The sequence below is a fragment of the Hydra viridissima genome, unplaced genomic scaffold (genome assembly GCF_058129835.1).
Source record: "Hydra viridissima isolate aposymbiotic clone 2 unplaced genomic scaffold, HvirCarnegie_v1 scaffold_2, whole genome shotgun sequence".
Taxonomy (NCBI): domain Eukaryota; kingdom Metazoa; phylum Cnidaria; class Hydrozoa; order Anthoathecata; family Hydridae; genus Hydra; species Hydra viridissima.
In genome coordinates, this window is record NW_028324301.1 from 21,608,447 (window position 1) to 21,632,439 (window position 23,993).

Genomic DNA, 23,993 nt, shown 5'->3' on the forward strand with positions numbered 1-23,993 from the left:
TTTAAACAAATACCAGAGTTTGCAAACTTTTGTGTGCATTTTTGCTTAACTGATTTAAATAAGTTGAAAAATAAAAATTTAAAAGCACAACTGAAAAATACAATACCATTTGAGTAAAAACATCAATTACTCCAGTGTATTGCCCTGGAGGAGCTAAAATGACAAACAGTTAAAATATGCAAAAAACCTAGACAAGAATTAAAACATTAACATTATCCTACTTGTAACACTATTTGCAAAGCTGACATTACTTATTCAGTATACCTGTTTGAAAACGAGATTTTAATGTGTCCGGACCAATAGCAACAATCCAATTTAGTATACCAGCACTACCTAAAGGAAATATGAAAAAGAATACTTCTTTTATAGATTTATGTAAATATGCTTATGTAAGATGGTTCTTATTTTTATCTCTTGAAATTACTTACTCCCAAATCATCTTCCACTATACAAATACAAAAGGGTTTTGTAACCCTTTTGCATTTGTATAGTGGAAGATAACTTGGTAGCATAGTGAAAAATGATTTGTAAAAGTATAGTTGGGAAATGATTTTTCCTAATTAGAAAGGAAATAACATGAAAACATTACAGGAAGAGAAATTTATTTACAAATAACTTGGTTAGCACCTTTATTTATAAGAAATCAAAGTTTGGTAACCAAAAAGCCAAAGGGTAATTGAAGTGACGATGGGTTGGTATATTATGATTTTTGATAGGTTGTTGTCATGGAAAAATTGTTTTATCAATACAGTTACAAGTTTTGTTATTGGCAGTTTTTTAAAATGTGGTGGTTGTGTGAGTTTAAGTTTGTTTTCAAAGATTAAACTTAATTTTATGATTTAATCATCATGAAACTAAATTTTAATTAAATCTAGCAAAAAATCATTAAATTAAAAAAACACTAGTTAGTGCCAAAGTATTTAAAGCATGGGTATAAGTATTTTAAGCATGGTAAAAAATATATTAAAAATTGTTTTAGTTTTAAATGGTGTAAAGAAATATGATTTACATACCTCCAGCTGCCAAAGTTCGTAAAACACTTAAATTATCTCTAAAAAAAAAAAAAACATTTTCTTTCACTTCATCAATTAAACTTAATAGTATAAATAAACCATGATAAAAAATAGAACACAATAATATTTGTTAAACACTATTTCCTTTGAGATGACTAATCATATTCTTATGAAGTTATTGATAGCTTCATTTCTTGCACGACATTAAAACAAACTCAGTATTAAAACAAACAATCCATAAAGATGATCAATGGGAGTTTAAGAGAACTTAAAAAATGCTACTGCAGTTGCTGTAAAAAAAAAAGAATTACCTTTCTCCCTCAGGAGCAAGATATCGTAACAGCATTTCATACCCCATAAAGTAAGCACCACTTGCTGGAACATCTGAATTACGAAAAACATTTTACATTTTAATACTTTTTTATATTTTCATATTCATTTTCCATTTGATCTTCAATAGCAAAACTAAGAGACTGGAACAAACTTACCTCGAAGAAGTGTAGCACCAGTACCTTTGTAGATTCCACGAAATAAACCTTCTTCTTTATACAACTTTTTTGCACAATCCCAAGCTCCATTGTATTTTGAATTCTTAGGATCACCAGTTTGGATCTAAATACATTTTAACTTTTTCAGGTTAATAAATGAATTGCATCATTAGCCTACCAACCTTTGATGACAAACAGTATAAAAGTAACCCATTGTTCACCTGTGAAAGTTTTTCATTTTGTTGTTTCATTAAATCAAATTAATGAATAAAAAAATATTCAACAGTCAATAACTTGATAAGAAATATTTACGATGAAAATCAAGAAGTAGTTAAAGTGATTTAGTGTAAATTCACTTATATTAACTTACAAGCTAATCAATGGGTTTACCGTTTAAGTAACAAAACATTTTTGCTACCACTCTCATTTATTAAATATCTATACAAAAGTAAAACTTTTTTTTTATAATCTAACCTGCAACAGACATTTAATTCTTTCTCCTGGAGTCATTATGACTGTAGTGAAAACACCTGCTAACAAACCAGCATTAAATATTTGCAGAAGACTAAAATAAAAGGATTTAAAGAAAACAAGAGAGGTTAGTTTTTTTAGATAAATCTAAGATAATTTTATAATAATATTTCTAATAAAAAGAAGCATCATAATAGTTTAGAGGTAAATACAATATAGTTTTGGTGGATTTCAGATAAATTACTTTGACTTATTAAACTGTAATTTCCTTCTAATATTAAATTTACTGAGGCCAGAAGATAAGTAATACCATCAGTTATTTTTTATTTTAACATTCTAAAGACCAAAAAATCTCTTAATACTTTTTAACAATAGGAAGTCAAGAATAAAAATTTTTATCTCACCTTAATTCCTGCTTAGGATCTTTTGCTTGAAGTTTTTTACCAACCCCAAATCCAAAAAAGCAAATAGCATAAATAGGAGTTACTCCAATTAGAGGAGTTACCATGCCTTTGTATAAACCCCAAAACCCCTAAAAAATATCTTCTTTATCAGAAGTTAACTAACAGAGAAAAAAAATATGCAAGATCATTTTTAACTCATAAAGAGTAAATACAGGATTGTCTAGAAAATATAATTTTTGTTTAGACTAGAAATTAGACAACTTACTTCATTTCGAATTATTTTCTTAGCACAGTCCAATGTACCAGCATAAACTTGTGATCCTCGAGCTTGGGTTTGCAAGCGCACCTAAAAATGTTACAAATTAAAAACTTACATGCACATACATACATACATACATACATACATACATACATACATACATACATACATACATACATACATACATACATACATACATACATACATACATACATACATACATACGTGGTATAAATCTTTATTTTACAAACCTTTATAGTGTCCAGTGGCTGACCTGTAATCACCAAGCATACTCCGCCTGCTCCACCTGCTAAAAAGTTTTTAATGGCTGACGGTGGAGCCTTCACTTCTTTTACTTTTTCACTAGCCATACTATTAATTGAATAATGTCTTTGTTAAATTATTATTTTATATAAATAGTATTTGGATGTGTGCGCGCACACACACACACACACACACACACACACACACATACACACACACACACACACACACACACACACACACACACACACACACACACACACACACACAATTTTGATTTGCCTTTTGTTCAGATAAAATTGTCAAATGTGCTAACTTTAAACTAAACTTTATTAGATAGCACCTTCAAAATCATATATTCAAGCATAAAATTTTTTAAAAAATATTTTAAAGAATTTAAAGTTTGAATGTATGATTTTAAGGTGCTGTCTGATAAAATAAACCGTTAAAAAATATTTATATAAATAGAAATCCTTGTCAATAGATAAGCTTTTTACGGTTTTAGCCTAAAATCAACTAAATTTAGCTTTATTATAATATTGGCAATAAGCATGTATATTGCGCAACACTCTGTTTTTTTGGGTTTTTAAACCAGTAACTAAGAGCATAATAGTATTATCAAGGGGGCTTTTGCCTTTTTCACGTCTTGCGTAAAATTTGTTTATTATTCGATCTAATATGTAATTGAGTTACGGGTTGTCATTTTATAAAAATCATAAATATTGGTTTGTGAATTCAAATTATTTTATTCGGTAATTTATTTAGTTTGTCTTAAGTATGGAATTAAAAATTTCAACTTTTAAATTGTTTTTTAAATGAGCACGTTGTTTTTTTATAAATTTAACAAAACTATTTGTTACTTTTATTCAATCAGCTATTGTTAGAAAACAAAAAAAAGAAAGTAAATTTAAGCTTGATCAAAACGTCACTTTGTGTACGTCATCAAACACTTCTGTAAAATCCGTCAACCTCCTTTAATCTGCATCGCTAAAACTCTTAAATAAATTAGGTAGGTGCAGTGGCGTATCTAGGGTAGGGCAGGCAGGGGACGTGCCATGGGCGCCAGCCTGAAAGGGGCGCAAAAGAGACTTGGTTGCGATACAATAAGCGAGAATTATATAAAATAAATTAAGAAATAATATATCATATAAAATAAATATATTATATAAAATAAAGTTTGTGTCATCATTTATTAAAAAATTGTAATTAAGCACTTTATGTGGGGGAAGAGGGGCGCGAGATCGGTGTTTGCCCCAGGCGCTATTTACCCTAGGTACGCCACTGGGTAGGTGTATTACGGATTAGCTATATATTCCTCTCTGTTCAACTCTCGCTAACATATTGAGAATTCATTATGAAATTTATTTCACAATAATTCTTAAAATTAATGCGTATAAATATTTAGAAAGTAAGCTCAAAAACATCAAGGCAGAGAAAATAAATAAATTTCGAATCGAGACAACACAGGAAATTCGTTATTGAACTGTTTAAAAAAAAAAATAGCAATAAAGATATTGGCTTTCAAAATACGATGTTTTTTGGAATACAAATTACTGCCTTATTATTGATTTTTTTTTTCTATTCACGGGCACACTCTACATCTTTCCAATAAATTGTGGATATTTCTAACTTAACAATGAAATTATTACCTCGGTAATGTATTGTGTCTGTTGTAAAGATTGATTTTAACATCTCCATTTTGCTTTTTTTAAAGTTTTTATTTAAAACAGATTTATTTTTTACATTAAGAAATGACTTCATTTTCGGCGAAGGTTGGGAGGGAGAAAAATCAGCAAAGATTTTCCTTTTAGTTCCATGAAATTCCTTTTAAGAAAATGATTTGATTATTCTAATGAAAAATAGTTGATGTAAAACACCGATTTTAGATCATCCTGCTGAGATAGGACTAGCTCAAAAATAAAGAGGATTGAGGGAAAAACTAAAAGAGATTACGAAGGACGATATAGGCGATAGGTTTTACAATAATTAACTTTTTGTTTATTTTGGGTAGAGCGAAATGTGAACACTGAGAGTGAAAACAGTGGTCAATCAAGAATCAATTGAATATCGGAGAAAAGAACATCGTAAACGAATAATGAACTGACAATATTAGAAATGTTTTCCCACAACTCCATATCAGGTTGAGTTTGATAAATTAGTTTGTGGAAGATCTAGATAAGGAAGGGGATTGTTTTTACTATATTCGCAGAGCATTTTCACGGAACTCAGAGACGAAATAGCGAAGGCCAATATTCTTGACGGATTTCAAATAAGAGAGCTCATTAAGGATAAAAATGCTTTTACAGAAGTTATCTCTAATTTCCTTGGTAACATTTACGTCATTCAGATTAGAATTGAACGTTTTTATGTCCTAAGTTTAATTTAGTTATAAAAGAACATTTTTTGTTTCGGCTTTTGGGGAGTTTCCCTGAAAACCTAGGTGCTGAACAAGTAGAAAGATTTCACCAGGTGATGTGAGTGATGAACAAGTAGAAAGATTTCACCTGGACATCAGATAGAGAAATGTTGTCAAAAACATGATGGTAATTGAAAAGAAACTTTGTCAATGTTCTTCATCTTAAAGTCACATATAAATAAGCTTTGAACATAGTAATCGAGAGTTGAGCGAAATAATCTTCTAATTCATCTTGAAGTGGTAAAAATGAACGTGATTTGTTTGAATCTTTCTTTCTTAATTGTTATAAAAAATATACTTTTAAAAATATACATTTGACGGTAAACATTCTTTAACCAATTTCACAAGCAAGAAGCCACTCGTGATCTTGTAATGCGGATAAAGTCGGCAGGATTTATATCGCAAAGATCATCTAAATCACCCTCCTTTATACTAGAAACACTATTTAGTCTCCGTCGTTTTGCATTGTCGATGAAGATTGAAATTTTATTGTTCAAAGAGCTTTCAATATTGTTCGAGGAATTAAGAGTTGTTTTTAATTTAGTGACTGATTTTCCTAATTTTTTGGGGGTTGACTGAGCATTAGGATTTGAAACAATATTGATACCAGTACGTGGACTATTAGATTCTTCAGATAAACATGGATAGTTCGGATAAAAAAATCGCATTTTAGAACGAGTTTTAGAAATCCGAGTACTATTTCTTTGTTCTCTAGTACCATGAAGATTACGAAAACGTTTTTTACCTCGTTTAGCCAGACTAGATTTCTTACAACAGTCATTCTTTAAAGGAGTGCCATTGGTTTCATAAGAACCATTTAATGACATAGCAGGATCAATTAATTTGTCGATTTTATCAAAAACATTCTTTTCATCAACAATTTGTTCCTCGGAGTTTGGTTTAATCGCTATTTGCTTTTCAATATTTACCTCATTTAGCCAATCTGTTTTACGTTTTTCTAATGAATCTAAGGCACCATTTCGTGATACTTTTTTTTCTAAGAGCTTGTGGTCTTTTTCGCTGCAAGACTTAGAGTTAAATAAGGAAAATATATTTCTTTCGCTGTTTTTCTCCGTAGTTTCTACATTTGACTTGTTTTTAAACTTTTTTTGCTCTTTGCGTAGTAAATCCTCAGGATTAAACGTTTCCACATAACTACAGCTCAACAAGTCACTATCATTTTCTATGGTCTCATCAAGCATTGCAACCTTAACTCCTGTTTCTTCTTGAAAATATTTATTAGTACGATAGCTTTCTGAAAAATTGTTAAACTTAGTTGTTCTGTGATTGAATATGCTTTGTTTATAGCTATTCGGATCTTCATTTAGTAAAATAGTATTTTTCTTGTAAAATATTTCCATGGACGCACGATGAATTTCTTTTCTAATCTTTTCGCGGCGAACGATCATATAACACAAGTTACGAAGCTAAATCATCAATAAGATTTTGGGTGAATAAAAATATACACATAAATATGAAGGTTTATTTGCATTGCTAAGAGTACATCACAAAGAAAACAATGGAAAATACAAAAATAAAGATGATAACCGACCAATAGCATTATTAAAACGAATATTATCTCATAAGAATATTTTCCGAAAATGTTCGTCAAGAGAATCATAATAAAAATTTAAACAAGTTTATATTTACATAGTCTTTCCACAAAAAATTATTCTAAAATACATTTAAATTACAATAAAAATTATACCCTCTCAAGATCTTGTCGGAGGAAAAGGAAACGCTCCATCTCCAAAGTTTTTTGTCTATTAATAAATACCACACCCTAAAAAAAGCACATATGCATAGATATTTAAATACATAAATACATTTTAAAAAAAGAAATAAATGCATAAATACCTACATAAATACATAGATACACAGATTCGTACATGCATAGATTACATAATACATACATACATACATACATACATACATACATACATACATACATACATACATACATACATACATACATACATACATACATACATACATGCTCCATAATAATTTATTAAACAGCTTACAAAGACAAATTTACTTCCCTCAGGTGTCAACCAGCCTACAAAAGTATCCTTACAATTGTGTTAAAATAAGGAGGCTCTGTTAAAAATCCTAGATAAATATTACCTGTTTTCCATTAAGCCTCTCTTGTTGATCCAGAGTCAGTTTGATTAAAGGTGCATTACCATTGTCCTTAAAATAATAATGTAAATATATAAATAATAAATCAATGAGAGAACTTCATGTTTATTCGTTGACTACAAAAATCTGAGTAAAAAGAAGTGAACTAAATGAACAGCAATTTCTTTTTGATTCTGAATAAAAATTAAACATTTTTTGAGCAAAAATAAATAATAAATCTAAAAAAATGAACATAAAAGGTGGAAAGGGTGGATTGAGACAAAAGTTAACTTTTTTTTTTTAAAAAAAAAATTTTCATCAAGTCACACAACTGTATGTTGTCAACTCGAGCAGATGTTCATTACAAGACATATGAAAAAAAAAACTTAAATGCAATGAACAATTAGCTCAAAAGTAGAGAAAAAAAAAAAAATCAAAAGCTGATAAATATTCTTTGTAGGTTAGGTAATATGATTGTTATGGACGATGAAAAGTATTTCACATTCTATTATGATAATAGCTGGTAATGATGGATTTTACACAGGTACGTGTCTAGATGAAGTGTGATACAAAGATATAGAGAAATATCAGAAGCACATGCATGTATGAATAGCCATATCTGAAAGGAGATTTTCTGAGGTATTTGTGTGATTAGCCAATGTTCCAGCAATAAATCAGGAGATTCTTGAAGAATGTTTGGTAAAACTTTAACCTTTTATTTCACAGTGATGGAAAATATCTATTTGACCAAATTCGGCAAGTACACATTATGCTATGAAGGTTTTATGATCATTGATTCATATGACATTTTTTGTTGTAATCTATCAGACTGAGCACAAAAATGACAAAGACAATCAACAGAGAGGCTGGCAAGTACCGGAATTGGCGACAAAACCCCGTTTTTGGGTCGATTTCCATACAAAACGTCAAAATTTGGGCCAAATGTGGCCAAATTCGAGGCTTTCGCCGACTCCTCTCGACTCCCTCGCTCATATTTTGTTGTATCCTATCAGGCTGAGCATGAAAATTCCCAAGGGCGTCAAGGAATTCAGTGATAAGTACCGAAATTGGCGACAAGTGCACAGAAATGCTTAGAATTTGCTTGTAATGTCAATTCTGTGATTATTTCGTCAAATTGGAGCCTTTCACTGAGATTTCTTTGAGCCTTTGGACAATTGATAATTTAAATTATGTACCCCATGACATAAACCAACAAATCTTTCTCAAACAAGACCATTTGAAAACTTTTGGGAATGTTTGGCTCAGAAAGTGTGTGAGGGAGGATGGACAACTTACACTGAAAAGCAGTTAATGTTGCTCATTAAAGTAAAGCTATAAGAATTTAATGAAACATTTTTACAAGACATTATGAAAGGGATCAAGCAAAAACTGCACAAAATTGCTGATAATGGTGTGCTAGCAAAATTAGAAACATTGAAAATTAAATAGCAGTTAATAAGTAATAATCACCTAAAATTTCAAAAAAAGAGGTTAGATTGTTTAAAAAATAAAATGATTTTAAAATTTATCTCAATCCACCCGTTCCACCCATTACTTAACAAATGAAGTTTGACTTATAAAAATACAAATTTTTCATGCAAAGTTTGCAAACACCTTACCTTCCTTCGTAATGTCCAGTAAGAATGTAATCTACGTGTGGCCTCTTTATCAAGATTTAAGTCACGAGAAGCACGAGTAACTTTTACTAAAGTATGAAAATTTGATTCCAATTTACGTAATCTAAAAAAAAAACTTAACTATGTTAAGTGTGCATGTGGAATTACACAGCAACTTCAGTAATAGAAATCAATTATCAGATAAAATAACTGTCAGTGTCACAGCTGGGAAATGTCTTTTATAATCCATGAATCTAGCATGAAAACAAAAATAAAACTAAGTAAAATATGATTTGTAGCAGTGTTTTTGTAGTTGAATCTAATTGTTAAAAAAATTGCAGGACTACAAAACATTAAAAGATTAATCCAGCAATCATACACAACTATATACAAGAGTTGGTCAGGTAAGCCGAAAGTTTTGAGGCAAAATCAAAACACTTGTTTTTGTCACTATTCTCTTATTTTCTAATTATTTTATCAAAACAACATAAAAAGGGACAAAAACAGCTAACTGTTGACAAAATAGAAAAAAATCCCTGTTCTTTAATTTTTTTTTTAATACTGCGTATGCCTTCTATCATGGTCTGGACAACTTTCAATCAACCTTATTTAATTGCCTTTTGATCCTGTTCACCAACTGTTTTACATTTGTTGCCATGTAAACTTGCTTATAAAAACCATATCACCCAAAATGGACTAGAAGTTCTGATCTGGTCTAGCTTTTGAAACATTTGATGCATTCATATGCTTCGGCACAAAAGATATATTGTACTCATTGAGTCAATCTGTTGTTTCTTTTGCATAATGGGATGTTAGGTCAGGTCAAAAATAATATATTTATCTTGTAAATGATGTTTGTTGATGAATTTTAACAATTTAGGTAAACAGTTTTGACTATACACATCTGTATTGACACATTACTTTGTATGGCGTCAAAAACACTTTAAATGGATAATGCCAACCATACAAGGACTTTTAGTGCAAACATTTTCTTACATTTAAATCTTACATCTGGTGGACTGATTTGTTTGTTACATAAATAATAAACAAATGGAGCAATAGAATAATATCATTTGAACTGTCGATGTATTTTACCTTAATTTCTACAACCTCATGTAAAAATCATTACAACTATAATCACTATAAATCATTTTTATTTCACTCACTAATCAAACAAGATAAAAAATAGCTTACTCATTGATTCTAACATTTTCCACACCATCACAGTTTTTTCTATGCACATTTTGCTCGGGGGGTATAGGAGTGCAATGTTTTGAGCAAAATGACTGTAACAACAAATCATTTGTTTTTTTGTATAAAAAAGTAACATAAATATATTTTCAAGAAAGTAAAAGATAATCAAACTAAAAAATATTTAAATGACTAACAATGTGATGTATATCATCTTTGTCTGGAACAACAACTGTTTTCAATTCAAAACCTTCCTTTGCAGCACATGTTATGTGATAAGCTCTTACACAGCGTTTTACCTATGAAAAAAATGTTTTACCTACTATGAAAAAAAAAAAAAAATCCCGTCATTTTTAATAAAGATAATTTTCATAATTACACACAACTTTGCTTTCAATTCAATTTTTGTGTAAAGGTACAAGAAATAAAAAAAGTTAGAAACTTCAAATGTAATTGCTACTTAAAGTAATAATTTTAAGTAATAATTTTAAGGTACATATTCTCTTTAATATCACACTTTTGTAAAATAAAAATCACTACAACAACAAAAGTAAAAAAAATCATTATTTACAGTGCACTGAATGCAAGCCCCTTTTTTTACATGGCAGATTTCACAATGGAGATTCCATCTCTTCATCTAAATGCATTTAAAAAACTCTAAAAAACTAATTAAATAACAAGGAGTTCAGGCTAACAAAATTATTTTTAAAAGCAATTACAACAATTATTAATATAGCATTTACTGGTATTTTGTCAGTAGTAATTCTCTCAATATATTTTGAATCTTCAATTTTAACCTCAGGAATCCACCATGCACACATGACATGAACCCATTCATAAGAATCTCTACAAATAAAATCTCAATTTGAAGCATTCAATTGTTTTGTAATTGAAGTTAAATTATAAATTTAGAGAAACTTTTAGGTTCTTAATCAAGTGCTTATCATCAAAAAATTAAACAAAATAAAAATGCAAACTTGAGTCTCTTCATTGCTCCACCATTGTTTGGACAAAGACAACAAGGTGGAGAGAGCACACCACGAGAACATGGGTTGCACAGCCAGGTACCTTCTGGTATTTCTAATACACCGTAGCAGTGCTTAAATGTATGAAATAAAATAAGTTTGCTCATATTCTATTAATTTCAAATAGAAGAAAAATATAAGATTAAAAAATCTAATATTGTTGTACAAATTATTGACTACAGTAGTCATTATAAACTAATCAAAAAACTGAAATAAGACTAATTCAATAGTTAAATACCTGATGAACACACATATTGCAAGCATCACAAAAAATTATTTCATTATCATCCTCTACATCAGGCTAAATAAATAGATACAATAATAATTTTTTTAAAACATTTTTGACTTCCATATATCATACTTGTAAAGCTCACTACGTAGTGCATGTAACTTATGTAATGCAAGTAGTGTAATGTATGTAATATATGTAATATATGTAATATATGTAATATATGTAGTATATGTAGCATATATAGCATAAGTAGCATAATGCAATGTAATGTATGAAATGCGCATGTAATGTAATGTATGTAATGTATGTAATGTATGTAATGTATGTAATGTATGTAATGTATGTAATGTATGTAATGTATGTAATGTATGTAATGTATGTAATGTATGTAATGTATGTAATGTATGTAATGTATGTAATGTATGTATGAAAAGCTTTTATTAAAGCAATGAAAGGGGCATTTATGAATTTAACTCTCAATAACCTACTAATAACTTTCTCACAAAATAATAATTGGATTGCAAATATGTTTTTCTATAAATTTAAATATGAACTCTATAGTTAAATCATTATCAACTCATTTAATCTTTTTTAATTCTATAGTCAACCAGCTTCAAAGCTTAGAATAACAAACCTGATGAGCAAGATAAAAATCTTGCTCAAGTTTACAAATGAAAAACATCGTACAGATAAGCAAACCATGCAAGTTGTTGACTCGTCATATTCAATGCTCAGTCCTTCTTTTGTTGCAACTGCATGAACCATCTTTTCAAAGCACTAAAAAATAAAATTGTTTCCAATTGTCAGAAAATACAGTTTTTACAGTTTTTTTGAGTCTTTCCTGTATAAATGCTATTCAAAAGAAGCATGGTAAATGGTAATATCAACTTAAATTACATATTTTTTACTTAAAATCATTAAAATATATATTTAAAAGATAAAATATATGCCAAAAAGAAAGTTTTCAAAAAATTTAATATTCACATCTTAATCATTCCAAAAATAAGCATTCAAATCATACTCTGGAATGAATCACAATAATTTTGTACAAATTTTAAAAAGTCACATATCCTTAATTCTTTACCAAGTGTAAAAATAAATACGAACAGAGAATTTAATAAATAAATATTGCTTTTGATTGCGTTGAGTAAAAACTGCTACTTTAAACATATGTAATACATAACAACAGACCTTTTATTTTAAGTAGGCAATGATAACATAATACCTTTCTCTCAAAATATGTAATGGCTCTTTCCATGGTTATTTCATCAATCTCAGAAACTAAATAAAAAATAGTGCAATATTTTTGTTCTTGTGTTAAAAGCACATGGTCAAGTAAGACTTTAACTAATTATGCTCCAATTCTAATTTTAAGTTGACATCATATTAGATATAAAAATTTTTAGATGGATAAAATCAAAAAATGACAAAAATTCTTCATTAAATTTATTTTAAATAAATCCGAAACCTTTCTTCAAGGTTCTCAGCTTTTTAACTGAGTTCAACCAATAAACATCCATGTCATCTAAATCATAGTTACAAGAAGTGGAGCTCCGATCTATAGTCTTTAGGTACTTTTCTTCATCAAATGTAATTCTTTCAAAAGGTCTGAGATTAAAAGATAAAAATACTAAAGGAGAAAAATCCAGAAAAGTTTACAATCAACAAATTTAATCAAAAAAATGTCTACAAGTTGAATCTGTCAAGATGAAAGTGGTCTAATAACGGAAAATAAAAAAAAGCAAGTAAGATACTAAAGTTTTTTTAAGACAGGAGAAGTTGAATGCAAGATTATAATACTCTTTTATATAAAAAAAATTCTTATCTTTACAGTTAACAATATAAAATAATTTTAACTCACAGGATGAAAAAATCTTTTATCAGAGAAGAGGGGAGGTGTCTAAAATAATAAAAAATAATAAAACAATAAAAACAATAATGTTAATAACTTTTTCTACTAATTCTGTTTGTAAGTTTTTTCTAAAAACCAAAATAACAATATGACATTAAAATTGAGTTTAGCTGACCAATTAGTGTCAGGTCAACTTACATTCTACATACAAAAGTACTTAGCACCATGGTCCTCCAACTAATTCTTCAATGCAATTATATCAGAAAATCATTCATAAATCAAAATAAATCTATGATGCAGTTAATTAGTTACAGTTTAACTTTTTTTAAAAAATCACTTAAAGTTTACAGCGGCGGGTTTAAGAAATGTTTATTAACATACAAGAAGATTTTTATATTTAAAAACAAAATGAATTTTTGGTTAAAAAATCTTTTAACTGTAAATATTAACATATAAACATTAAATAATTTACATATCATGCTTTCAAGAAAAGATTTATTTACTACAAGACTAATCTTAATTTTTCAATTTAAAATTAATAACAACCAATACCTTACAACTGGCTTGGGAGGTGTTTCTCCAACAGGGACCTAAAAAAATTCAAGAATTGCTTTAATTTTTTTAGTACTTTATGTAAAAAATTTTTTAGGTAAATTATTGGCAAATAAATCAGGAAAAGATTCCTTTAAACTTTAAATTACCTATTATTCTCTATAATAGGTGGTTTACTTACCAATATTTAGCTAAATCCTAAAATAGTACCCATCTTTTTTTTTATCATATAACTGGTAAATAATATTCAGTTTTTTTTATTATTAACATCTCAGGTTAAAAAAAAAAAAAAAAAAAATTTAGTGATAAATCATTCAAAAAAGAATTCAAGAAAAATGGATTGTTGGGTGTTTTCAAAACTGTACTCTTTCATTATTAAATTATCTATCCATTAATTTCAAAAAACATGAAGTTAATCTTAGAAGAAAGTAAATATAAAAATTTTGGATCACATTTTAAAGTAGTTGCCCAACATATCATCATGCAGTTTGTGTTTACAAAATACTTACAAATTTAGTTTAAAAATTTAAGTTAAAGTTTTCTTTACAACTGTTATATTTGTGTAAGAGCTTCTCAATGACTACTTAAAAGTGTGCCAACTTAATATGCTTTTTATTGTGCTTAGATTTTTGATAAAAAAAATACATCTCATCAGCCATTGGTTGACCAAAAAAAACTTGGGGGAAAAGCCTTATAAAAGGCATGAATTATGATGAAATATGAGTCCATACATCAGCAAAGAAAAAATAAAAAAAGGAATTGAAAATGCAATTTGAAATCAAATTAAATACTTGAAATGCAATTTCAGAGAAAAGGACTAACACAATATTGGCTGATTATAATCAAAAGAGACAATACTGAAGTAGCTTATTAGAGAAAAACCATGGGTAAGAAATTTTAGAAAAATATTCATTTAGATTTAGTGCAATACATTTTTCTATAAAAAAAAATACCTCCGAATTTTGTCACCAGAATTTTCTGGTGATAAAATATATATACACATATTTAAAATCATGTGTAAAAAAAATTTATAAGACTATTAAACTAAACAAGTTATTGATTTAGAGCAATTAAACTTGAGTGTTTTACCCTTCAGTTACTTTTTACAACTAGTGATTGCTTTTTTAAAAAATTGAGAGAAACTCAAGGCAAATAATCTTCTTTTTAAATTTAAAATATTTCACACTAGAACATATCAAAAATGGCTGAAACTGAAAAAGATTTTCTAAACATTTTATGCACTAAAACAGTGGTATAAAATGAGATGTTGGCAGATTCCATAAAAAAAAATTAACAATAACAAAATTTGACAATTAAGCAGACATAAATAAAAAAATACACTTTCTTTAAATTTCTTTCCTCAATATCATAAGCACCCTGCTTAAATAACTTAAATAACTCTTTGTACCATCAAAACCTTTTTTTACAGTGCAACACTAATTGTGATAAACCCAGTAAGGTACTTCAACAATTAACTTTCATACAGAATCAATAACTGTTACATTGAAATTTCCTGAAGGCTTGGTGAGCAGTTTAGATGTTCTTCATTTTACTCTGTTATATGACATTGATAAAGACTTCAACCGATTGATCTCATTCTTTTTTTTTAAATGTCAAATTTAATTAGTTGTTATCTTAAAAGCCAAATATTTTTTTTGGCAAATATTTTTTTGGCAAATATTTTGTTATTACTGTTCTAAGCTGAAGTATAAAAAATTGATACCTTATCATAATTGTTTTGGCATTAAAAATAGTTAAAAAAAAAAAAAAAAAAAAACTCATTTAATCCTAATTCATTTACTACCTTGTATATCGTAATGTAGAAAATGAATAATTTGAAAAGGATGAGAACTTCATTTTATTCGAGATTAAAGCCTTATGTAAGATGTGAGTCATAACAATATTTTTATACCTTTATATATTTTTTAAATATTTCAAAATTGCTGAAAAAAAAAACAAGACATTTTCTTGAAAGTATTGATAGAGAAAGCAAGAAATCTAAATACAATTTCAAGAAATAAAATTCCACAAAACAAGAGAAACAATGACTTTTCTGTTTTTGCAAAGCATCTGTTAATGCATCATTCTGTTAATGCAAAGCATCAGTTGTAGAGCAACTGGTGCTTTTGTCAATTTAATTCTAAAAGATATGGGAATAAAAGTAATTACAAAAAAAAAAACAATCTTAAGTTTTAGACGCGTACTTTTTTAATTATTTTTGGGCATTCGCAGCAGTGCACTTCTAACTTCTGTAACTTCTATGAATTAGTGTTGCAGAAGGGCACACTTCTGCCAGTTCACAGAAGTGAATGCGTGAGAAATTTGAAAAAATTAAAAGAAAAATTTTAAGAAAATATTTTAACCTGAACACCTTTCTCCCATTCTTGTTTCCAAGTATCAGTTAAAATAAATGATTCACCAGCAGGAAGTTGTTGAGAATCTGGGATTTTCATTGCAGTTATGAAGTCTGTTCGAAAAACCTACATAAAAATAAAGCAAAATTAATTTCTTAAAAAAAGATAATGCAATCTAAAAAAAACCTTAAACTATGTAAAAAAATCTAATTTTCTAGTAATTAAATTACAGTTTTATCTTGTAACTTTTTTATTACTAGAAGCTCTTTGATTAAATATGAAACTTTTGTTTTGTTTTATCAAGTATCAAGAATTACCAAAACATATTAAACAAAGCAATTAATTTTACTTTGGTTTATAGTAAATTCCTTTGATATTACAAGATAGATTTAGTTAAAACTTGCACACAAAAAATTTTGATAAAAATAATAATTGGCTTATAGAAATGTATTTATAATAATATAATATTGGTATTATGTACTTAGTAATATTAGACTTATAATAATTACTAATACTTACTTAGTAATAACAGATTTGAAGTAACACATAATAACAGTAAAACTTGTAAATATTGTTTTGTAATAATTAACATATATTAACATCTTTTTTTACAGTAACATCTTTTTTTAGTAACATTTACATTACTTAGTAAAAATTTATACACATTAAGAACTTTATGTAACAATGTAATAACATAATGCACTTAGTACTAGTTGATTTATAGCATAAAATTTATAACACCAAAATTGAAACAATTTTTCTTTGAATTACCTCAGCAGGCTTCTTTCCATTGTTATTTTTTTGTTTTCCAAGGGGTTGGTCTACATCTAAATAAGTCATCAGCTTACATCAAAATCAATCTTTGAACAAACTAATTTTTCTTCAAATAAACCACTTAAATCAAATTTTCTATACTTCAAATTTTATTACACATTTAATATTAACAGTTCATGTAACATTTCAGTCATAAAATAAATGTGAGTTAGGTTTTAACTATGCAAAAAATTTAAAAAATAAATTATCTTTTATTGCTCAATATTATATCTTGTTACATGATTTTATGCACTTTATAAACTAATGCACCACCTGTAAAGTTTCAGCTTATTTGAACAAGTATCCACACAAAATGTAAAAAAAAAAAAAAAAAAAATCACATAAAGATTTAATCTTAATTCTCTACCTAGAAATCAAATAACAAAAAAGACCTTATAAATAGAGCAATATAAATACTATCTAAATCTATGTAGTTAAGTTTACTCGGTAAGCTTCTAGAATTTACCATCGGACAGCAAAAAAAAATTTAGGTATATTTACATATTGTTATCTAATGATAACAAATTGTTATTTAAATTATATCAGTTTAATTCAAATTATGTTAATAAATACACTGTGCGAAATGGAATATTATTTTTTTCTTGGATATTTGTAAACCTCTGCTAATAGTTACAACTTTTAACATATATAGTACATTTAAACAAGAATATACAATGTTTTTTTTTATTTTTTTTATTTTTGTCAAAAGGGCATGTGGTTACTCTTAAGAAACATAGCAGCAAGACATCTTAAATGAATGGGTTGGATATGATGGATGCAGACTGAATCTGGATTTAACACTAAAAAGTACACAAGACCAAGCCTCATAGCTCCAAAAATCTATGTTTTTGTACCCAAACTCTTCATGCTTTACAATGATTTGCAGTCAGTGGGACAGCTCTTCATGCTTTACTATGATTTGCAGTCAGTGGGACAAACCATTTGCCTTTAACCATATAAAGCAATTGCATAAAGATGATTATAGACTGTTTGTGTCAATACTAGTTTTCCTATTCTTAATGCAAGTTCATTTCTAAGTTGTGTAGCATCATATCTTTGATATAAAATTATTATATCTTTGACTCTGGCAATTACTGACAAATAGAGTTTTTGTTGAGTGACAACCCATCTTTGTTGTATATTCCCTGTCTCTAGTCTCTAGAAAGTGATTCTAAAATTATGGTTAGAGATACATAATATGTCTGAGCATGTTGCATTTGTCCAGCTTCTAATCTACCACATAATTCTGCATACCATGTTTCCTCTGTCATTTTTAATTCATGAGGGTCTACACCTAAAACAAAACCTCTACAAAAAGATCAAATTCTTTTATAACTTAAAACTATTACAGATGAGGTGACAGCCTTTTGGATAAAAGTGAATATCTCCACAACTGTAAAAACTAATGCCACTTGAAAACTATTGCTACAAAAATGTAAAAACGTTTTGAAAACTGTTTTATTGCCACTTGAAGTCAACCAGGAACATGCTCAGGCTGCAAAAAACATGAACAAACAGTCAGCTATACAAATATAATTAGAAACAAATTTATTCTAAATATAGAAAAATTGTTTGATGTCAAATGCAGACTGGGAATGTGAGACAATAATTCAAGAAGATAAACAATATTTGAGACAAATTAATAATTGCAGAGGATTTTTAATTTCTTAATCAAATTGAACTGACACCAGCTTCTGGAAGGTTATGGAACACTATAGAAAGTTATTGCCAATAAGATCAACACCAAGTGCAAATAACTCAAATGTCAAGGTGTATTCATGAAAGGGCAACCCAAGAAATTTTTAAACATTTTTAGGGATGGCTTAAAAATAATTTCAGATTTTTTATCTTAAAAATACCATACTTTACTAATATATTACTATACATACATATATATACATATACATACATACATACATACATACATACATACATACATACATACATACATACATACATACATACATACATACATACATACATACATACATACATACATACATACATACATACATGCATACATACATACATACATACTCCATAATAAAATAATTTTAAAAATATTATACTTTACTGACATAATTGTTAACAGCAACTTTTCATAAAGGTATAATTTTTTAAAGTAAGACTCAACTTTTAGTTATATTATTTTGTTAATAAAAACCTAAAAAAAAATCAAAAAGAAATCTTTTGACTTATGATTTTGATTAAACTCTTCATCAGTTGTTTTGTTTGAAATTTACATTTGAAATAAAAATGTTTGCTAGCAGAACCTCATTGAAAAAATTTCAATTAAACTAAGACTTTCTCATTTTTAAAGGTGAACAGAAAAACTTTAGAGCAGTTCTCTAACTATATATCTTTGAATTTTACTTCCTCAACTCTGATGCATGACATAAATTTGTAATTTTCAGATGGATTGTTTGCTACTTTTGTATTTCTAATGTAAATAATGTAATTCAAATGTAATTCAAATTTCAAACATTTGTATTTCAAAAAATCATTAAATTAGAATTGAATTAAGAACAGTCATTGCATTTTTGAGAACTTTATCATCTTGTTATCATTTGTGTTAGGATTTTTTATATTTACTTTAATAGTTTTAACCTGATTCCATTTTAACTAATGATGAAATGTTATAGAAGATTTAAACAATAAACTTTTTGGAAAACAGTGCAAACATCATCAGTTCAAATCACAATGATAATTTAATTTATAATCATAAATTATAAAAAATCATTCAAGAGTAATGAACAAAAATCAAAAACAAGTTTGTTCATAAAAATCAAACCTTTATCTTCTCTAAAGTAGGAACGTGTAATACTAAAAAGAAGCAAAATTTCTTTAAATATAAAAAGATAAAAAACCATTTTAAAAGGATCTATTTGTGTATTAAAAAATGTCTACACATTAAGTAAATATAAAGAGTTCGTTTTTTGCCCAAACATTTTTTTCACTTTTTAAATCACAAGCATTTTGATTTTGTCAAGATTCTCAAAAATTCAAATCTTATTCTTTTCAAAAAATATTTTTTAGGAAGATTAAGATTTTTAAATATCATATGCAAAAATTGTAACCAAACTGGCAACTGGTTGACTTTCAGTCAACAAAATTTTTAAAAAATCTTTCATCATGCAGGCATTAACCAGTAAAAGATTATTTCCATAAAAGAAAAAATGTAAGTGAAGCCAAGGTTTTAATTTCAACTAATACTTTTTTTTTTCAGTTGTAATTATAAATTAAAAATAAATATTCTTACTACTTTTCATCAACCATATACTGCTGCGTATTTCTGAAAGTATTCTCTTGAATTTTTGCACCTATATTTAAAATAAATGCAAACTTTTTAAAATAAAAATAAAACCAAAAACATTGAATTCAAATTTCTTTTGAAAAAACTCAAAAAATATTTTTAAAATGTGAAATTCTCATGTTGCACAACTAAGTTAATTTCCTTTTTTTTTTTTTTATCAATTGAATTTTCTTAATTTATTAACTTAAACTGTTTTTGACTAAATGTTAAATTAACCTTGTGAAAATATAAAGGCAATATCTACATGTGCAAACTGTTATATTGTTAAATAAACAATTTAGGAAAGCTGCTACTGTCATATGGGATGATTTTGGACATTGAGATGAATTTGGACAAAACTTCAATAAAAGTGCAAATGTGCCAGAGATTTCTATATGCAGTGTATCAGACTAAATATTTCTCAATTATGTACCTGTCCAAATTCATCCCTTAATTCCTATTATGGTATTGAAATACGGTATTTTTACATAATATTTTATATATAATTATATAATTTACATAATACAGTACAGTACCAGAGCAATACTTGATCGTATAGAAATTTATATTAATTTGAAATTGTCACATGTGTTTTTGCATAGGCAAGTCAAGTGTTTGGAACAAACAATACCTCAAAAATATGTACGAAGAATTGGCAGCCAAGCAATTAATACCTGAGATCCAGACAACTTTAAAAAAAACTGTCAATTCAGTTTGATCTGGACTGCTTAGTATACATAAAGCAACAGATAGGTTCAAAATGAAAAAGTCCACATTGCTGATCATTTGAAAAGGAAACATTTTAGCACTAAAGGTGGACAACCTGTTGATGTTGAAGATACAGTGGTTAATTGCTTACTTCTTTGTGCTCAGGCTGTTTTCCAAAAGATACAATTATCCAGATTGAGAATGGGCACAAAGCACAAATTGTAGAGCATCTTTCACAGAACATTAAACTAAAGAAATACAGGGTGTTCCTCCTAAAATCATTATTAATTTAGATGAGACAAGAAAGAAGTGGCTGGTTCAATATTGTATGTTTTGAGGACTGATTTCTAACTGTTGTAATACTGTATATGAGACATTTGCCTGGACAAAAAATAATGATTGGAGATAATCTTACTAGTCATGTCTTTAGCTGTACTTGATAAATGCAAAGAGGAAAGGGTTTTATTTGTATTCCTTCTTCAAATTCAACTCATCAACAAAACAATTACTCTTCAAAATCATCCTGCCCTGTGGGGTAAATTCTGACAAATTTTAACCAAAAAAAGTAAATAAGTTACATACACTTTCAATATATATGATTGCCCTACTTGTATATTGTCTTAATAGCATTAAGTGCCCTGAATATGCTGTTTATCAATTTTTAAATTGCTCAAAACCCCAAAAATTGTCTGAAATCACTCCATTTTACAATATTTCGGAAAAAAATAGGTGGATTTGATCCACTTTTTTAATCATAAATACAAAACACAAAACATTAAGAAAAATGAAATATATTAGTTAGAAATTTCTATACTAAAGTTAGTTTAAAGTATCTAATTTCACTCAAAAAAAAAAAAAAAAATCAACATAAAGTTTCTTGGTATTTAGTATCTGCCATTTTGCAAGTAATGTATTCCATAAAAAAAATGCTAGGGATTTACTTTAAGATGGAAATGCCAATATTGTAGAATTATCAAAAACCAAACTGCATTCCCTTTTAAAGTTAATAACTCATAACAGCAAAGTGGACAGGATAATAGTTGTTAAATGTAGTAGTTGGATGTCAAAGTAATAATCTTTATCATGTCATGCCAAAAAATTTCAGCCTTCAATTTTTTGAGGGCTAATTTTTTTAAGGAAAGGTATTGTATGACATGGAAAGGTTTTTAGTCTTGGTATCAACAACACTGTCCTTAGGCTTAGCTTTGACTATGTACCTAAAACTTTAGACATTGATCTTATAGCATTGCTATAAAGTATTAAGTTCTTGGCTTAAGTTTTTTCTTAGCTGTCAAACTTTTCAACTTTACCTCAACCTTGGATGTCAAATAATTGACCTTAAAATTTCACTTCTAATTCATGAGACAATCAGGTAACTTAAGAGTTTTATCTAAAATAATTCCATTAACTATATTGGCATGACAACATAACAGCATGAAAAGCAAATGCTCACCTCCATTTTAAGGAAATTTACAAATTTATATAAGATAAACTAAAAAAAAAAGTTTTAAAATTATCATTCAAATTACTTTGTTTTAAACTTAATTTTTTTCTACAACTTTGTAACCTAAAACAAAATATACCTTGGAGCCATTTGTGGCCTATTGAAGTTGATTTTAGTACTATTTAACACTCTGCACCTGTTGTTATTATTTATTTGTACAGTAGTTTATTTCTAATTTTGGTAGCATATGGTTTTTGGAGTATTTAAAAATAAGAAACTATGAAAATTGTAAACACTTTTCTTCAAAGTTTTTGTTTTATAAATAGCTTACTGTAAATAAACCAGGGTAAATGTTATATTTTCTAAAATTTCAAAAATCAAAAAAACTAATAAACTAAAAATTCCAGTAATTAAATAAAACGTTAAAAAAATAACACTAGCAAAATAAATTTCCAAATACATGCTCAATTTACAAATTTTACTAATATGTTAATAGTGATACCTTCCTCCGACAAAAATTGACTTTCTTTTGCAACTTTTTTTATTGTGGAAATCATACCCATGAAGAAATTCCAACTTTTTCACAAAAATAATTCAAAAATTTATTAGTCTTAAATTGTTGTAGCTCTTGAAAGGATTTATTAAACTTAGACAGCCATATACTGAGCCGAAAAAAAAACCCGCCATTTTTGCTTGTTGTTGTGCGTACTTTCCAGTTTAATTGACAAATAAGATAATCGAGGTAAAATTTCAAACGCGCAACTCGCGTTTTGTTTTTTAAATGATAAAAATATAGTATAAGATAAAAAAAATTACAATAATACAAACATATAGGTCAAAAAAAGGTTGGTTACAATGTTAAAATGGTTTTAAATAAATTTTAGCCCAAAAACGACATTTGTTTTTCCTAATCCGTTTATCTCTTTTTTCTGCAAAGCACCACACTTACTTCCATACCATCTGTCAAGCTCTCACTCGACGGCTGGAGGGTTTAAGTGACAAAGAATACAATTCCCGAATGAATACTTGGATTTTAGTATATTTGATTAATCAAAATTACATGGATCTGACAAATTATCTATTAGCTGTTTGTATATTAATTAATATTTTCCCGTTTTTCTCTTCGTTTATATTTACATATATACAAACAAAGTTTGGATGTCATGTTGATGTATCCAACAAACAAAATCAGATTTTATTTCAAATTTGTAGATCATTGTATCTAATGATTGCATGTAATAAATTTATTTCAATGTGCGCATAGCAGCTGAGAGAAATTTCGGGCCCCGGGGAAGTTTTCTTAAGGGGCCCTCATTATGATCAATTACATACCCAGGACCAAAAGAAGCGTGCTCTGGTCATTGAAAAAGAAAAATAAAAGTTAATTAAATCTTTTAAAAGTCAAAACAATTTAATTATTTTAAAAATTACTTTAAAAAATTGTTTGTACACACGCGGGGCCCCGGGAATCTTCCTCG

At 27.8% G+C, this 23,993-nt stretch overlaps 3 protein-coding genes across 4 annotated transcripts in view; all 3 read right to left on the reverse strand.

Annotated features, from left to right (window-relative positions):
* LOC149892434 (uncharacterized) overlaps positions 1–23,993 on the reverse strand; it is a 335,617-nt gene that overhangs the window by 159,734 nt on the left and 151,890 nt on the right. The gene's annotated exons all lie outside the window — the stretch shown is intronic.
* LOC145190968 (mitochondrial carnitine/acylcarnitine carrier protein-like) overlaps positions 1–23,993 on the reverse strand; it is a 176,862-nt gene that overhangs the window by 985 nt on the left and 151,884 nt on the right. The window contains exons 2-10 of the mRNA XM_090077384.1: positions 2,887–3,006; positions 2,642–2,722; positions 2,377–2,504; positions 1,976–2,066; positions 1,502–1,625; positions 1,325–1,397; positions 1,014–1,051; positions 265–333; positions 107–153 (exon numbers count right to left, since the gene is read on the reverse strand). Coding sequence (XP_089933510.1) covers positions 107–153; positions 265–333; positions 1,014–1,051; positions 1,325–1,397; positions 1,502–1,625; positions 1,976–2,066; positions 2,377–2,504; positions 2,642–2,722; positions 2,887–3,006 — 771 coding nt within the window. The remainder of the gene's footprint in view (positions 1–106; positions 154–264; positions 334–1,013; positions 1,052–1,324; positions 1,398–1,501; positions 1,626–1,975; positions 2,067–2,376; positions 2,505–2,641; positions 2,723–2,886; positions 3,007–23,993) is intronic.
* On the reverse strand, positions 5,572–23,241 carry LOC145188880 (protein Jade-3-like). Of its 2 annotated transcripts, none has more exons than XM_090077927.1 (20): positions 23,018–23,241; positions 20,331–20,391; positions 19,863–19,894; positions 17,030–17,085; positions 16,268–16,384; positions 13,905–13,942; positions 13,362–13,400; positions 12,969–13,108; positions 12,726–12,781; positions 12,188–12,277; positions 11,507–11,569; positions 11,221–11,342; positions 10,987–11,089; positions 10,815–10,880; positions 10,441–10,542; positions 10,247–10,338; positions 9,056–9,176; positions 7,443–7,508; positions 7,024–7,098; positions 5,572–6,742 (listed from the first exon to the last, which is right to left on the reverse strand). In XM_090077927.1, exons 1-20 carry the CDS (start codon positions 23,076–23,078, stop codon positions 5,657–5,659), a joined length of 2,586 nt encoding a protein of 861 aa, XP_089934053.1. In that variant the 5' UTR covers positions 23,079–23,241; the 3' UTR covers positions 5,572–5,656. The 2 variants fall into 2 exon arrangements, with proteins under 2 accessions (XP_089934053.1, XP_089934054.1); XM_090077928.1 differs by having other exon boundaries at positions 12,135–12,277; positions 23,018–23,238.

Bases quoted from the DNA above. Each gene is read 5' to 3' on its own strand.
- LOC145188880 (XM_090077927.1), bottom strand. From the start codon at position 23,078: ATGGGTATGATTTCCACAATAAAAAAAGTTGCAAAAGAAAGTCAATTT. The intron at 10,881-10,986 runs GTAAATGCTATA...AAATGCATTTAG, and splicing joins TTACTACTGACAAAATACCA to ATGAAGAGATGGAATCTCCA. The intron at 7,509-9,055 runs GTAAGGTGTTTG...TATTATTTTAAG, and splicing joins ACTGGACATTACGAAGGAAG to GACAATGGTAATGCACCTTT.